At 42.9% G+C, this 14,800-nt stretch overlaps 1 protein-coding gene across 4 annotated transcripts in view; it reads left to right on the top strand.

Moving 5' to 3' along the window:
- The window catches only part of LOC115172746 (serine/threonine-protein kinase D3), a 67,799-nt gene that overhangs the window by 45,369 nt on the left and 7,630 nt on the right, over positions 1-14,800 (top strand). For all 4 annotated transcript variants that reach the window (XM_029730468.1, XM_029730466.1, XM_029730465.1 and 1 more), the window contains 9 exons: positions 2,146-2,309; positions 3,144-3,333; positions 3,467-3,544; positions 3,645-3,825; positions 4,055-4,256; positions 6,728-7,004; positions 8,727-8,782; positions 9,186-9,258; positions 10,568-10,674. In XM_029730468.1, coding sequence (XP_029586328.1) covers positions 2,146-2,309; positions 3,144-3,333; positions 3,467-3,544; positions 3,645-3,825; positions 4,055-4,256; positions 6,728-7,004; positions 8,727-8,782; positions 9,186-9,258; positions 10,568-10,674 — 1,328 coding nt within the window. The remainder of the gene's footprint in view (positions 1-2,145; positions 2,310-3,143; positions 3,334-3,466; positions 3,545-3,644; positions 3,826-4,054; positions 4,257-6,727; positions 7,005-8,726; positions 8,783-9,185; positions 9,259-10,567; positions 10,675-14,800) is intronic.

Below are 14,800 nucleotides of genomic sequence, written 5' to 3'. Positions count from 1 at the left end.
GAAGCCTCAGTGGAGTGTGTGACTTCCTCCCATTACTAAAGAAGGTCTTTGAAGAGATTGCCGGCCTGTTTGAATGGAGCCCAGTGTGCTGATGCCAAGCGTTGGACTCAGCCTTCAAAGGCTCTTTAGAAAGCATGTGCTGCTGCTCTACTCTAACCCTCTCTGATGGATCCAGCCTGTCCCTCAGTATAACACAACCTGCCCCAGGGCTAGCCGGGATCTTTGAAAAGCATTTGAAGCTTTCTATGAGGAAGGATGAGATCAAATGACTGCATGTAGAGCCCTCATGTGGACGTTTAAGAGAAAGAAGCTGGTGGGTAGATTCAAAGTAGTGCTTTCCTACTGTATTCAATTACTTAGTTTCCTTCTTAAGACCTGTTAATATATCTCAAGATGTCATCACAAATATGTCTTAATACATGTCTTAAGATGTTTCAAGATGGCTGGGTATGAAATGTTGCTGAGTATCAAGCCCAATGCTAATATCCAAAGTCTGTTTGTTACATACAGTCGTGGCCAAAGGTTTAGAGAATGACACAAATATTTATTTCCTCAACATTTGCTGCTTCAGTGTCTTTAGATATTTTTGTCAGATGTTACTATGGAATACTGAATTATAATTACAAGCATTTCATAAGTGTCAAAGAATTTTATTGACAATTACATGAGGTTGATGCAAAGAGTCAATATTTGCAGTATTGACCCTTCTTTTTCAAGACGTCTGCAATCCGCCCTGGCATGCTGTCAATTAACTTCTGGACCACATCCTGACTGATGGCAGCCCATTCTTGCATAATCAATGCTTGGAGTTTGTCAGAATTTGTGGGTTTTTGTTTGTCCACCCGCCTCTTGAGGATTGACCACAAGTTCTCAATGGGATTAAGGTCTGGGGAGTTTCCTGGCCATGGACCCAAAATATTGATGTTTTGTTCCCCGTGCCACTTAGTTATCACTTTTGCCTTATGGCAAGGTGCTCCATCATGCTGGAAAATGCATTGTTCATCACCAAACTGTTCCTGGATGGTTGGGAGAAATTGCTCTCGGAGGATGTGTTGGTACCGTTCTTTATTCATGGCTGTGTTCTTAGGCAAAATTGTGAGTGAGCCCACTCCCTTGGCTGAGAAGCAACCCCACACATGAATGGTCTCAGGATGCTTTACTGTTGACATGACAGTCAACAGTGTAGCGCTCACCTTATCTTCTCCGGACAAGCTTTTTTCCGGATGCCCCAAACAATCGGAAAGGGGATTCATCAGAGAAAATGACTTTACCCCAGTCCTCAGCAGTCCAATCCCTGTACCTTTTGCAGAATATCAGTTTGTCCCTGATGTTTTTCCTGGAGAGAAGTGACTTCTTTGCTGCCCTTCTTGACACCAGGCCATCCTCCAAAAGTATTCGCCTCACTGTGCGTGCAGATGCACTCACACCTGCCTGCTGCCATTCATGAGCAAGCTCTGTACTGGTGGTGCCCCGATCCCGCAGCTGAATCAACTTTAGGAGACAGCCCTGGCGCTTGCTGGACTTTCTTGGGCACCCTGAAGCCTTCTTCAAAACAATTGAACCGCTCTCCTCGAAGTTCTTGATGATCCAATAAATGGTTGATTTAGGTGCAATCTTACTGGCAGCAATATCCTTGCCTGTGAAGCCCTTTTTGTGCAAAGCACTGATGACGGCACGTGTTTCCTTGCAGGTAACCATGATTGACAGAGGAAGAACAATGATTCCAAGCACCACCCTCCTTTTGAAGCTTCCAGTCTGTTATTTGAACTCAATCAGCATGACAGAGTGATCTCCAGCCTTGTCCTCGTCAACACTCACACCTATGTTAATGAGAGAATCACTGACATGATGTCAGCTGGTCCTTTTGTGGCAGGGCTGAAATGCAGTGGAAATGTTCTTTTGGGATTCAGTTAATTTGCATGGCAAAGAGGGACTGCAATTAATTGCAAATCATCTGATCACTCTTCATAACATTCTGGAGTATATGCAAATTGCCATCATACAAACTGAGGCAGCAGACTTTGTGAAAATTAATATTTGTGTCATTCTCAAAACTTTTGGCCACGACTGTATAGCCGGTACTGTACAATATGTGTTTTGTTCTTCATGTGTAATTAGGGACCACTGTGTCCTGTGTACTTCCAGGTTGTGGGCTGAACTACCACAAGCGCTGCGCCTTTAAGATCCCCAACAACTGCAGTGGGGTGAGGAAGAGACGTCTGTCCAACGTGTCCCTGCCGGGCCCTTCGCTCTCAGTCCCCCGGCCCCTCCCCGGCCCCACTGAACATGCGGTGGTAGTCCCGGAGGAGGTAAGACCTGTGCTTCCATTGGTGTAGAGAGATGTCCTGTGGTAAAGATACATTCTGCACAATACAAAGAGCTTTAAGACCCAGTGAAAGGGGCTATGTAAATACAATCCCTTATAAAGTTACACCCAAGCACAGTTTATTGCTTGCAAGGCGGCAACGTTGTCCGTCTACGCCCCTTGTGAAAGTACCGTAGGATTTTTATCTACAGTACAGTTACTAACCAGTTCTAGCCACATACTTTCTCATTGGTTCCATATGATTGGCTGAAAGTTTTGTTCACTTTTGACGTAATCTAACTGTTATTCCGATTGAGACACATTTGTCAGTTGGCAATAAATGAACTACAAGGTCATGCCTTGTTGTTTCTTATCAATTGTCTATGTTTGTCAGCCAAATCTATTGGAGTATCTTACTATCTTGATGTGAAACACCACAAAGACACAGCAAATTGAATTTGATTAACTGGATGGTATAATGGCCTCCCCTAAGCATATGAAACATGTTTGTTTGAGGCTAGCTGGATGGAATATTCTCCTTGGTGACCAATGCTTATGAAAGGTCCATGAAAATACAATTAGGCCAATTAAATTAAACCCTTGTAAATTCTAGCCCATGTTTGTGTATTTGGTCCTTTTTGGTCCCTCCATCCCTCATCTTCTTCCCTCTTTTGCTATGTCCTTCCTTCCCTGGTTTATTTCATCTCTCCCTCACTCCCACTGGCTACAAATCTCTCCATCCCTACATTCTGTGGTTACCACACTTGCTCCATCTGCCTCTCCCTCTCTCCTTTATTTCTTTCACTCCCTGCCTCCTTCCCATCTTTCCCTGCAACAGCGCTGCCACCAGGAGGCAGGGAAGAGGATCCTGTCGTGGAGTGGCCGGCCCATCTGGATGGAGAAGATGGTGCTGGGGCGAGTCAAGGTGCCTCACACCTTCGCCATCCACACCTACACGCGGCCAACCATCTGCCAGTACTGCAAACGCCTGCTCAAGGGCCTCTTCCGCCAGGGCATGCAGTGCAAAGGTGAGGTGCCACCTCCCTTTGTCTGTTTGTCTGTATGTCTCTATGTCCATATCTGCCTAGACCTCTTTACCTTTCTTCCTCTAGAGCTCCATGTTGTGTTATTAAATCCATGTTTTCTGTACTTTCTTTTCAGATTGTAAATTCAATTGCCATAAGCGGTGTGCATCAAAGGTACCAAGAGACTGCTTGGGCGAAGTTTCCTTCAATGGAGGTAATTTCTGCTGTCCTATTTTCACATTCCATGTCCATTTATCATGGTAAGATGTAACTGAAGGACATACTCATATTTGTGTGATCGTGTGTGTCCACAGAGCCTGCCAGCCCAGGGCCTGACTCTGACAGTACTATGGAGGTGGACAGTAGTGATGTGGAGAGCACCAGAGGACTACTGGATGACTCTGACGAACCTTCAACCCCAGACGACAAGATGTTCTATATGGACTCTCCTTTTCTGGACCGCGAGAAGGACGAGGAGCCCATCAAGGCCATCAGGTATTATACAGCAAGACACCTTACATTACTGGGACATATTTGAGCTAAGTTTGACTTATGTAATAGTTGTGTAAACATAGACCATGTAGTTATCAAACAGGTCTGGGTCAATAGACCTTCGTCCTTGCCATTGTTGCTTCTGCTTGCTCTTCTCACGCTCAGGTCCAGGTTTCTGCTAAGCACTTCGTGACAAATGTTTTCATAAAAAGTGCTATGTGTGTGTGTCCAGCCCATCCACCAGCAGTAACATCCCTCTGATGCGGGTGGTCCAGTCCATCAAACAGACCAAGAGGAGGAGCTCCACCATGGTGAGGGAGGGCTGGATGGTCCACTACACCAGCAGAGACAACCTGAGGAAGAGACACTACTGGAGGTTGGACACCAAGAGCCTCAGCCTGTTTCAGAACGACACTGGAGCCAAGTTCTATAAGGTGAGAGAGCAACACCACATATCATCTATTACCTGACAGAGGCATGGCAGAATGAAATGGGCACCAGAGTCTGCATTTACATTGATGTCACAGAACAACGTAAACAGATCAGTAATTCTCTGAATCTATACACTGTCTAAAACCAAATGGTTTCAACCAAACGCTGACTTGATCCTAAATAAATCAACCAGATTTTTTTATATATATATATAAAAATGTGTTTTAATGTCTTGGGTGTATAGTGTGTTAAAAGGGCCTGCCCAATGTAAAGGTGTATGTAATGGTGTGACTAAGACTGGGGGCTGCTGTGTCGCAACTGTAAACTACAGTGGGCCATTAATACACAGAGAAAATCCCCCAGCATGCCTCCTGTGGTTTCACAGGCAGTACACTGACATTTCTCCACGGTCGCAGAGTGAAAGTTTTTTTCTATAGCCACGTTGTCATCAGCAGTATTTGTATCTGAAAATGTTATGGGTTTTTGCTGGGGAAATCTGCCTGAAAGGGACGTCCAACACATTTATACAATACATTGTAACAAGTTGCATCACTCATATCAGATATGCTCTTTCAAATGTCTTACCAAACCTTCACCATAAACTTTTGTTGTCAAGTTCGAATGCATTTGATTTATGCATTTTGACACTGATTTCCAAATGCTATAACTCCAGCTTCAGAGAGTGTGACAGTTCCACGGTGACACCAGTGGCGTAGGCAGTCTTTACCATGCCACAAGGGCTTAATAGCTGTGTAATTAGACACTTGGGACTAAGGCAGCCAGGCAGTCCTCGTTCCCTCTGTGTAAAGGCTTCCACATGTTCAGTACAGTCTTGCCACTGTGAGCCTGTCCCAGCCTCTGTACAGTGAGGGTGTGTTATTTTGACGCCTCCCCTGATTGTGGCGAGAGATGTGACGCAGTGGGATGGTGTTTATGGTGCTATGGTTTCTAACAACTTTTGTTTTGTGAGATGTAGCACGTTCTGTGTGTGTGTGTGTGTGTGTGTGTGTGTGTGAGAGAGAGAAAGTGAGAAAGAATGTGTGTGTATGTAGGTAGACACCTAATTGCCAGGCTGTCGTCTAATATTATTCTGTTTTAAAGCTCCACTCTCCGAGTGTTACGGCTGTGATGGACACACCCTCCATCTTCCCAGCAGTGAAACAGTGGAGAGGAAACCCCAGTCTTTTATACAGCTGGGATTGAGACGTTCAGGGTGTGTTTAGAGGCAGCTTTATATGGTCGTTTATTATCAACTTGCCACTTAGCATAGCACTCAGAAGACTAATTGAAGACTAGCTGTTCGCCGATGTGTTCTTTCTTATTCTCTCAGATCTCGTCATATGAGTCATCTGTTTTATTTGTTGCTAGTGTGTGATCCATAGATTGAGCCAGTGGTCACATTAGGTTATCTACCGTAGCCTCTGAGTCTCTTGGGTGTTTTCCCCCACTGTCTCTCTCTCTCCTTCTCTCCTGTTCTCCTGTCATGTGGCTGTCCTCTCCTCTCCTCTCTCTACCTCCATTCATCTGTTTAGCGGTGGTGGTTGTGTGTCGATGCATCAGATTATTGCCATTTTCTACATTTGGAAGTCATATAGGCTTCTCTTTTGAAGATGAGACCCCTGTACTTGTGGTTTCCAAAACCCTTTTATGGGGGTAAGGGGCTTCAATCTGTCTCTAGCTTCCCCGCCCCTCTCCCCAACCCCCCCGCACCGGGTTTTTGTTGTCCGATAGTCTGTGGAACAGTAGTCACCGTGTCTTGCGTCTCAGTGGCTGGCAGCGCGGCTCGTGCTCAGATGGGGCTCTCGTGTCCTGCCTTGTAATCATGGGGCCTCTTCTCTTCAATGGGCCCAGGCCTGGTTCACGTGGGCCGGCCCTACTAACCACTTCATCTGATACTCTGTGGTGAGCCGCCCTCAGGGGACCCAGAGGAGACGGGGGGTGGGACAATGGGGGCGAGGCACTGCAGGGGCTCCTATTGGCTAGGGACTTCCTTCTTCTTCTTTGATTTGCATTTGACAGTGAGGCTGGAGGGAAAGAGGACTTTTAAAGTGTGCTCAAACTGTCCCTCATGCCACTTCTGTAAGGGTCTGTCAGACAGAGGCTGTGCACTAGGCAGGGGCTGTGGATACACTACACTGTGGGAAGGGACTTGGTCTAACTTTGGGTTACTCTTTCTGGTACGCGTGCTAAGCGGAAGAGCATTTTTCAGCGGTTACCTCTGAACTCTGCAAAGGATTTGTTGTCTGCTTCCATCTGATCTGACTTTCTGTCTTGCTAGTGATTGATTCAGTGACTTCTCTTTCTCAGTTTGACTGTTCACTAGGCTGTGGTATTTTCTATGTCTATCATGGTTGTATTTGTCTTCTGTGTCTCTCTCTCCAATCACTAGCGGTGATGGCATGGCTCTCTTTGTTTGTGTCTGTTATGACCCTGATGTCTCTGTCTCTCTCCCTCCTTCCCTCGTGGCTCACAGGAGATCCCTCTCTCAGAGATCCTGCAGGTGGAACAGTCAAGCGACTTTAGCAGCCTAGCCCAGAGCAGCAACCCACACTGCTTTGAAATCATCACCTCCACCATGGTCTACTATGTAGGGGAGAACCACGGGGTCCACTACGACAGCCCCGCTTTGGCAGCTTCAGGCGTGGGCATGGAGGTGGCCCAGGGCTGGGAGAAGGCCATCCGGCAGGCCCTGATGCCTGCCACGCCCCAGCCCAGTGTGGCCACCAAAGCCGGGCAGAGCAAGGACCACAGTGAGTACAGGACCATTTTCTACTGTTAACATGGTAGACATTGCTTTAGGCTACTGATCATGCGTGTATACATTAGTTATTTCTATTGGAAGTAGCATTGGCATATATTTGACATATTGTAGATAATGGCACTAATACTGGAAAGGTGGTATGAAATTTGATTATGTGAGCGATGGAAATAGTACTATTTATGCACATAAAATGGCTAATCTCATATTGTGGTCATTTAGTGGTTTGATTTTTATATGTGTGCCAAAAGAGTCCCCATTAAATGCTTGAATGCTGAGTTAAGGTCAAGTAAGGTGAGGTGATGTTCTGAAGTGAGTAAGCAGTCAGTCTTGTTTTGAGATAACGACAATGGCATTTGACATTTTTGTCATTTAGCAGACGCTCTTATCCAGAGAGATTTACAGTAGTGAGTGCATTATTCTTTTTGTAGCTGGTCCCCCGTGGGATTCGAACCCACAACCCTGGCATTGCAAGCGCCATTCTCCACTAACTGAGCCACACGGGAACATCACCAGATATGACTACCTACAGACACAGCAGAGCCTTGAATTGAGAAGCCATGATTTACCTCTTCCCTCCTATGATGATGATGATGATGGATGATAATGAGTTTGATTCTAATAATTATGATGATCTTAGGGGCTATAGAGTCAAGGTGGCACATTCAACGTGTTGCTCACCTGTGGGCACATGGCGCGACACCTGAAACCTGACATAGATTCAGGGGATTATATGTGTGTGTTAAAATGCACCTTCCTCTTCCATTACATCCAATACAGTAATGCACCTTAATCTAATAATGAAGATGGCCGAATCAGATTAGTGGTATTTTTTTACCTTTAGGTTATTAAATTAACACACTTGTGGTTCAGTGCCCACAATCACCAGGGCAGGATTTAATGTTTGGTAATGTATTTGTGTTAAAGTGGAGATGAGATGAGCGCCCCTGGAGGTCATTTAGCTGGCCATGAATTGTGGTGTAAATCAGATAGATTGTGAGGGTGATAATGCCAAACAGATGAGGCCCACCACTCTATTACCCCTCGCTATCCAACCACCCTGAAATAACAACAAGCTGCAGAGACTCAGCCTCGTGCCCAATAGTGCTATACTATGCTTCTTACTAAATGACAAATACAGGACACACATTGTTGATCATAAGATTATTTTTCATTCATTATTACTATGTTTTAATTTATTTTATTTAACCTTCATTTAACTAGACAAGTCCGTTAAGAACAAATTCTTATTTACAATGACGGCCTACACCGGCCAAACCCGGACGATGCTGGGCCAATTGTGCGCCGCCCTATGAGACTCCCAATCACAGCCGATTGTGATACAGCCTTGATTCAAACCAGGGTGTCTGTAGTGACGCCTCAAGCACTGAGATGCAGTGCCTTAGACCGCTGCGCCACTGTGTGGTAAAACGTGACTTTAAAACCCCATGACTGAATATTGGCCTCAGGGAGGCTCCCATAACACTTACTATGAAGTGCAACACATAGTTATGCCGTTCAATAACACATATCTTTCCTAATCAATTTGAAAGGGTCATTATTGTATCTGCTGTGTGTAGTCCAAGCAGCTGTGATAGGCTTTAAGGACATGAAAACATGAGAAATGTATCTCTGTTTTTGATAAGTTAGGTATACATTGAGTACTTTGTGCATTTGTACTGTTTAAAGTGAAAACTTTTGTTTCCTCCACCAGAACAGGAGTTGTCTGTCAGCATATCTGTGTCGAACTGCCAGATAAAGGAGAATGTGGTGAGTATGGTAACTTTTACGGACAATCTTGCACAATTTCTCTGTATGTGCGTGTGTGCAGTCATACATTTTCCTCTTTTACTTCTGCATTCTTCATTGACCATTAAACACTGCATGTAAACTGTATGAAAAAAATATATATATTTAAAAAAGACAGTCACAGATACCCTTGTTATGGGAAATGGGGATATTAATGTGTGCTATACTTCTGCATTGAGTGAAAGTGACCTATTTGGCATCTCAAAAACCATACCAATACAACGGCATCTATTCAATTGATGATATAGCAGTGTAAACATATAGCAGTGTAAACCCACAGTTAAATGTGTATTAGCACTAGCATTACCCTTTACGAATAGATGTAATAAACTTTAGTAATACTAAAACGTTTTCCACTCTGTAGGATATCAGCTCGGTGTACCAGATCTTCTCTGACGAGGTTCTAGGATCTGGTCAGTTTGGGATTGTGTATGGAGGTATGTGCCTGGATATCCATGTTTTGATTAATTGTATTCTCTCAACCCAAACCAAAACATATCAATCTTTATGATACTGTATATACACTACATGACCAAAAGTATGTGGACACCTGCTCGTCGAACATCTCATTCCAAAATCGTGGCCATTAATATGGATTTAGTCCCCCTTTGCTGCTATAACAGCCTCCACTGTTCTGGGAAGACTATCCATTAAATGTTGGAACATTGCATTTGGGACATGCATCCATTCAGCCACAAGAGCATTAGTGAGGTCAGGCACTGATGTTGGGCGATTAGGCCTGGCTCACAGTCTGCATTCCAATTCATCACAAAGGTGTTCGAGGTCAGGTTGAGGTCAGGGCTCTGTGCAGGCCAGTCAAGTTCTTCCACACCGATCTCAACAAACTATTTCTGTATGGACCTTGATTTGTGCATGGGGGCATTGTCATGCTGAAACAGGAAAGGGACTTCCCAAAACTTTTGCCACAAAGTTGGAAGCACAGAAAAGCCTACAATGTCATTGTATGCTGTAGCATTACGATTTCCCTTCACTGGAACTAAGTGGGCTAACCCGAAACATGAAAAACAGCCCCAGACCATTATCCCTCTCATATCAAACTTTACAGTTGGCACTATGCATTCGGGCAGGTAGCGTTCTCCTGGCATCCGCCAAACCCAGATTCGTCCGTCGGACTGCCAGATGGTGAACCGTGATTCATCACTCCAGAGAGCGTGTTTCCACTGCTCCAGAGTCCAATGGCGGTGAGCTTTACACCACTCCAGCTGACACTTAGCATTGCACATGGTGATCTTAAGCTTGCGCTCAGCCATGGAAACCCATTTCATGAAGCTCCCGACAAACAGTTATTGTGCTGACGTTGCTTCCAGGGGCAGTTTGGAACTCAGTAATGAGTGTTGCAACTGAGGACAGACGATTTTTACGTGCTTCAGCACTCGGCTGTCCCGTTCTGTGAGCTTGTGTGGCCTACCACTTCGTGGATGAGCCGTTGTTGCTCCTAGACGTTTCCACTTCATAATAACAGCACTTACAGTTGACCGAGGCAGCTCTAGCAGGGCAGAAATTTGACGAACTGACTTGTTGAACAGGTGGCATCCTATTGTGGTGCCACGTTTAAAGTCCCTGAGCTGTTCAGTAATGCCATTTTATTGCCAGTGTTTGTCTATGGAGATTTTTGCATGGCTGTGTGCTTGATTGTTTTTACACCTATCAGCAACGGGTGTCCAAATACTTTTTTTATATATAGTGTATGTACACGGTTACACACTTATTTATTTCTGTTGGCAGGGAAACACAGAAAGACTGGAAGAGATGTTGCCATCAAGGTGATTGACAAAATGAGGTTCCCTACCAAGCAGGAGAGCCAACTGAGGAATGAAGTGGCCATTCTCCAGGTAACACATAGAACATGTCGTACCAGTCAGATGTATTATAGCCGACTGTAGTAGGGATTGATTGAAGCTACCGAGAACCACATACCGGATTTTTAACACAGTCGTTAGCATTAGGAAAAAATTAAATGTATTGCCCAAACCTAGCTCAATATCTAGGCGTCTGATTACAGCGTCCATAAAGAGAACATTAGACTTGCCACTTTTTGGACTGAATGCGTTTGTAGGGCAATTTTTTTAAATTAAATGTAGAATTTATCACTCTCACATGCCAATAGAGAACCAACGATGTGCTACCTTTCTGTAGCATTTATGACACTGCTAATATATTTTCTGACACTGCTAATATATTTTCTGACACTGCTAATATATTTTACGAATCTCAGATTTCTAAAACCGGGACCAGCAACTCGGTTGCTGCGCAACAGCTAGCTAGCTAACACCAGTCGGATGATAATCAAGCTACAAGCAAAGGAAGCTAGCTAGCTAGGTATATTGGACTAAATCAGAGCACAAACAAGTAAGCTAGCAAACGTCCCCGCTGCTATAGCCAGTAGCTACAGGTACACGCCAACGAGACTGTAACATAGCTTTATAGATCGTAGACCATAACGCAATGTTGATAATATATCATAGATAGCTACATTCTTCCATAAAGCAAAGCTGGCTAGCTAAGTAAAGTTTGTCAACATCAAACTTTTTGAACTTTGGGAAACGCTGCTAACTGGGAAACTGCCACGCTACTCAGGCATGTTACTGTCCAACTGGCTAGCTAGCATCATGTGGAGCCAGATGTCAGTTTCAGCACAAACAACTGCTAGCTAAGCTACATTTCATCAACCAAGACCAGCCTCTCACAACACAAACTGTAGTTGATAAAACAAATTGTCTTGCTAGCTGTTGAATCTAAACCCGGCCAATGCACATGCAAGTAGCGCATGGGCTGTGCATTGTAGTAAGTGAACACAATTAGCTAGATCAACACACGAGACTGAGACGACGCTGTTAGAGCATCCAGAACAAACCCAAGCTCTTACCTTATGACGCATTAATTCAGTACACTGCCTCCTTTGTCATCAATCAAATTTTCTTCATGCCATTTTAATCAAAATTTGCGCTGACTGATCAACGGTGTCAAGTTACTTTTCAGTATGTTACCAATAAATTTGAACCCAGTAAGCAAATTTACATTTAAAATATGTATTTTTCAGACATTGAAGTTAGGTTAATTTTAGGTTCTGAATGAAAGGTGAATATATGCATTTTTAGGAAGTTTAAAAGATGTACAGTACCATTCAAAAGTTTGGACACACCTAGTCATTCCAGGGTTTTTCATTATTTTTACTATTTTCTACATTGTAGAATAATAGTGAAGACATCAAAACTATGAAATAACACACATGGAATCATTCTTCACAAAATAACATATATGGATTCTTCAAAGTTCTTCAAAGTGCTTTAAGCACCAGCTGTCAGAGCAGCTCACAGATCACTGCACCTGTACATAGCCCATCTATAATTTAGCCCAAACAACTACCGCTTCCCCTACTGTATTTATTTATTTATTTATTTTTGCTCCTTTGCACCCCATTATTTCTATTTCTACTTTGCACTTTCTTCCACTACAAATCTACCATTCCAGTGTTTTACTTGCTATATTGTATTTACTTTGCCACCATGGCCTTTTTTTGCCTTTACCTCCCTTATCTCACCTCATTTGCTCACATTGTATATAGACTTATTTTTCTACTGTATTATTGACTGTATATTTGTTTTACTCCATGTGTAACTCTGTGTTGTTGTATGTGTCGAACTGCTTTGCTTTATCTTGTCCAGGTCGCAATTGTAAATGAGAACTTGTTCTCAACTTGCCTACCTGGTTAAATAAAGGTTAAATAAATAAATAAAATAAAAAATAAATAAAAAAGTAGCCACCCTTTGCCTTGATGACAGCTTAGCACACTCTTGGCATTCTCTCAACCAACTTCATGAGGAATGCTTTTCCAACGGTCTTGAAGGAGTTCTCACATATGTTATTGGCAGTCACAGAGAGACAGATAAACATCTTGATTCTATGTTTAGCGGAGATCCGGTTAGCTGTTCTATAAGTGGTCTGAGGCAGTCTGTAAATAACGAGTGTTTTCAAGTGCAACTGTAGTAATGATGGTTTTGGGAAACAGCTCTGAGATTTAACAATGTGCCTACAAAGGTTCTAATGATGAAGTTAGCCTTAAGATGCTTTTGGGAAACTGGGCCTCTATTAGAATAATATACAGTTGAAGTCGGAAGTTTACATACACCTTAGCCAAATACATTTAAACTCGGTTTTTCACAATTCCTGACATTTAATCCAAGTAAAAATTCCCCGTCTTAGGTCAGTTAGGATCGCCACTTTATTTTAAGAATGTGAAATGTCAGAATAATAGTAGCGAGAATGATTTCTTTCAGCTTTTATTTCTTTCATCACATTCCCAGTGGGTCAGAAATTTACTTACACTCAATTAGTATTTGGTAGCATTGCCTTTAAATTGTTTAACTTAGGTCAAACATTTCGGGTAGCCTTCCACAAGCTTCCCACAATAAGTTGGGTAAATTTTGGCACATTCCTCCTGACAGAGCTGGTGTAGCTGAGTCATGTTTGTAGGTCTCCTTGCTCGCACACACTTTTTCAGTTCTGCCAACAAATTGTCAATAGGATTGAGGTCAGGGCTTTGTGATGGCCACGCCAATACCTTGACTTTGTTGTCCTTAAGCCATTTTGACACAACTTTGGAAGTATGCTTGGGGTCATTGTCCATTTGGAAGACTCATTTGTGACCAAGCTTTAACTTCCTGACCGATGTCTTGAGATGTTGCTTCAATATATCCACATAATTTTGATGCCATCTATTTTGTAAAGTGCACCAGTCCCACCTGCAGCAAAGCACCCCCACAACATGATGCTGCCACCCCCATACTTCACAGTTGGGATGGTGTTCTAAGGCTTACAAGCCTCCCTCTTTTTCCTCCAAACATAACGATGGTCATTATGGCCAAACAGTTCTATTTTTGTTTCATTCACCAGAGGACATTTCTCCAAAAAGTATGATCTTTGTCCCCATGTGCAGTTGCAAACCGTAGTCTGGCTTTTTTATGTCGGTTTTGGAGCAGTGTCTTCTTCCTTGCTGAGCGGCCTTTCAGGTTATGTCGCTATAGGACTCGTTTTACTGTGGATATAGATACTTTTGTACCTGTTTCCTCCAGCATCTTCACAAGGTCCTTTGCTGTTGTTCTGGGATTGATTTGCACTTTTCGCACCAAAGTACGTTCATCTCTAGGAGACAGAACGAGTCTCCTTCCTGAGCGGTTTGACGGCTGCGTGGTCCCATGGTGTTTATACTTGTGTACTATTGTTTGTACAGATGAACGTGGTACATTCAGGCGTTTGTAAATTGTGGAGGTCTACTATTTATTTATTTTCTTGAGGTCTTGGCTGATTTCTTTTGATTTTCCCATGATGTCAAGCAAAGAGGCACTGAGTTTGAAGGTAGGCCTTGAAATACATTGTGATTTAGTGAAATATTCTGTCAGTAAACAATTGTTGGAAAAATTACTTGTGTCATGCACAAAGTAGATGTCCTGACCGACTTGCCAAAACTATAGTTTGTTAACAAGAAATTTGTGGAGTGGTTGAAAAACAAGTTGTAATGACTCTAACCTAAGGGTATGTAAACTTTCGACTTCAACTAATATATATATATATTGAGCCATCTGTGGCATTGTGCTGTCTATACACACACACATTATATTTTTGTTTTTAATACATTTGCAACAATTTCTAAAAACCTGTTTTTGCTTTCTCATTATGGAGTATTGTGGTAGATTGATGAGGAAACAAATATTTAATCCATTTTAGAATAAGTCTAAAGTAACAAAATGTGGAAAAAGGGAAGTGGTCACAGCCTTATTCTAAAATTGATTAAATAAAACAATTTCCTCAGCAATCTACACACAATACCCCATAATGACAAATCAAAAACAGGTTTTTTAAAATTGTAGCAAATTCATTAAAACTGAAAAAACAGAAATACCTTATTTACATAAGTATACATACCTTTTGTTATGAGGCTCAAAATTGAGCTCAGGTGCA

The sequence above is a fragment of the Salmo trutta genome, chromosome 33 (genome assembly GCF_901001165.1).
Source record: "Salmo trutta chromosome 33, fSalTru1.1, whole genome shotgun sequence".
Lineage (NCBI taxonomy): Eukaryota > Metazoa > Chordata > Actinopteri > Salmoniformes > Salmonidae > Salmo > Salmo trutta.
The sequence above is the reverse complement of the archived record's forward strand: the minus strand, read 5'-3'. Positions and strand labels throughout refer to the sequence as shown.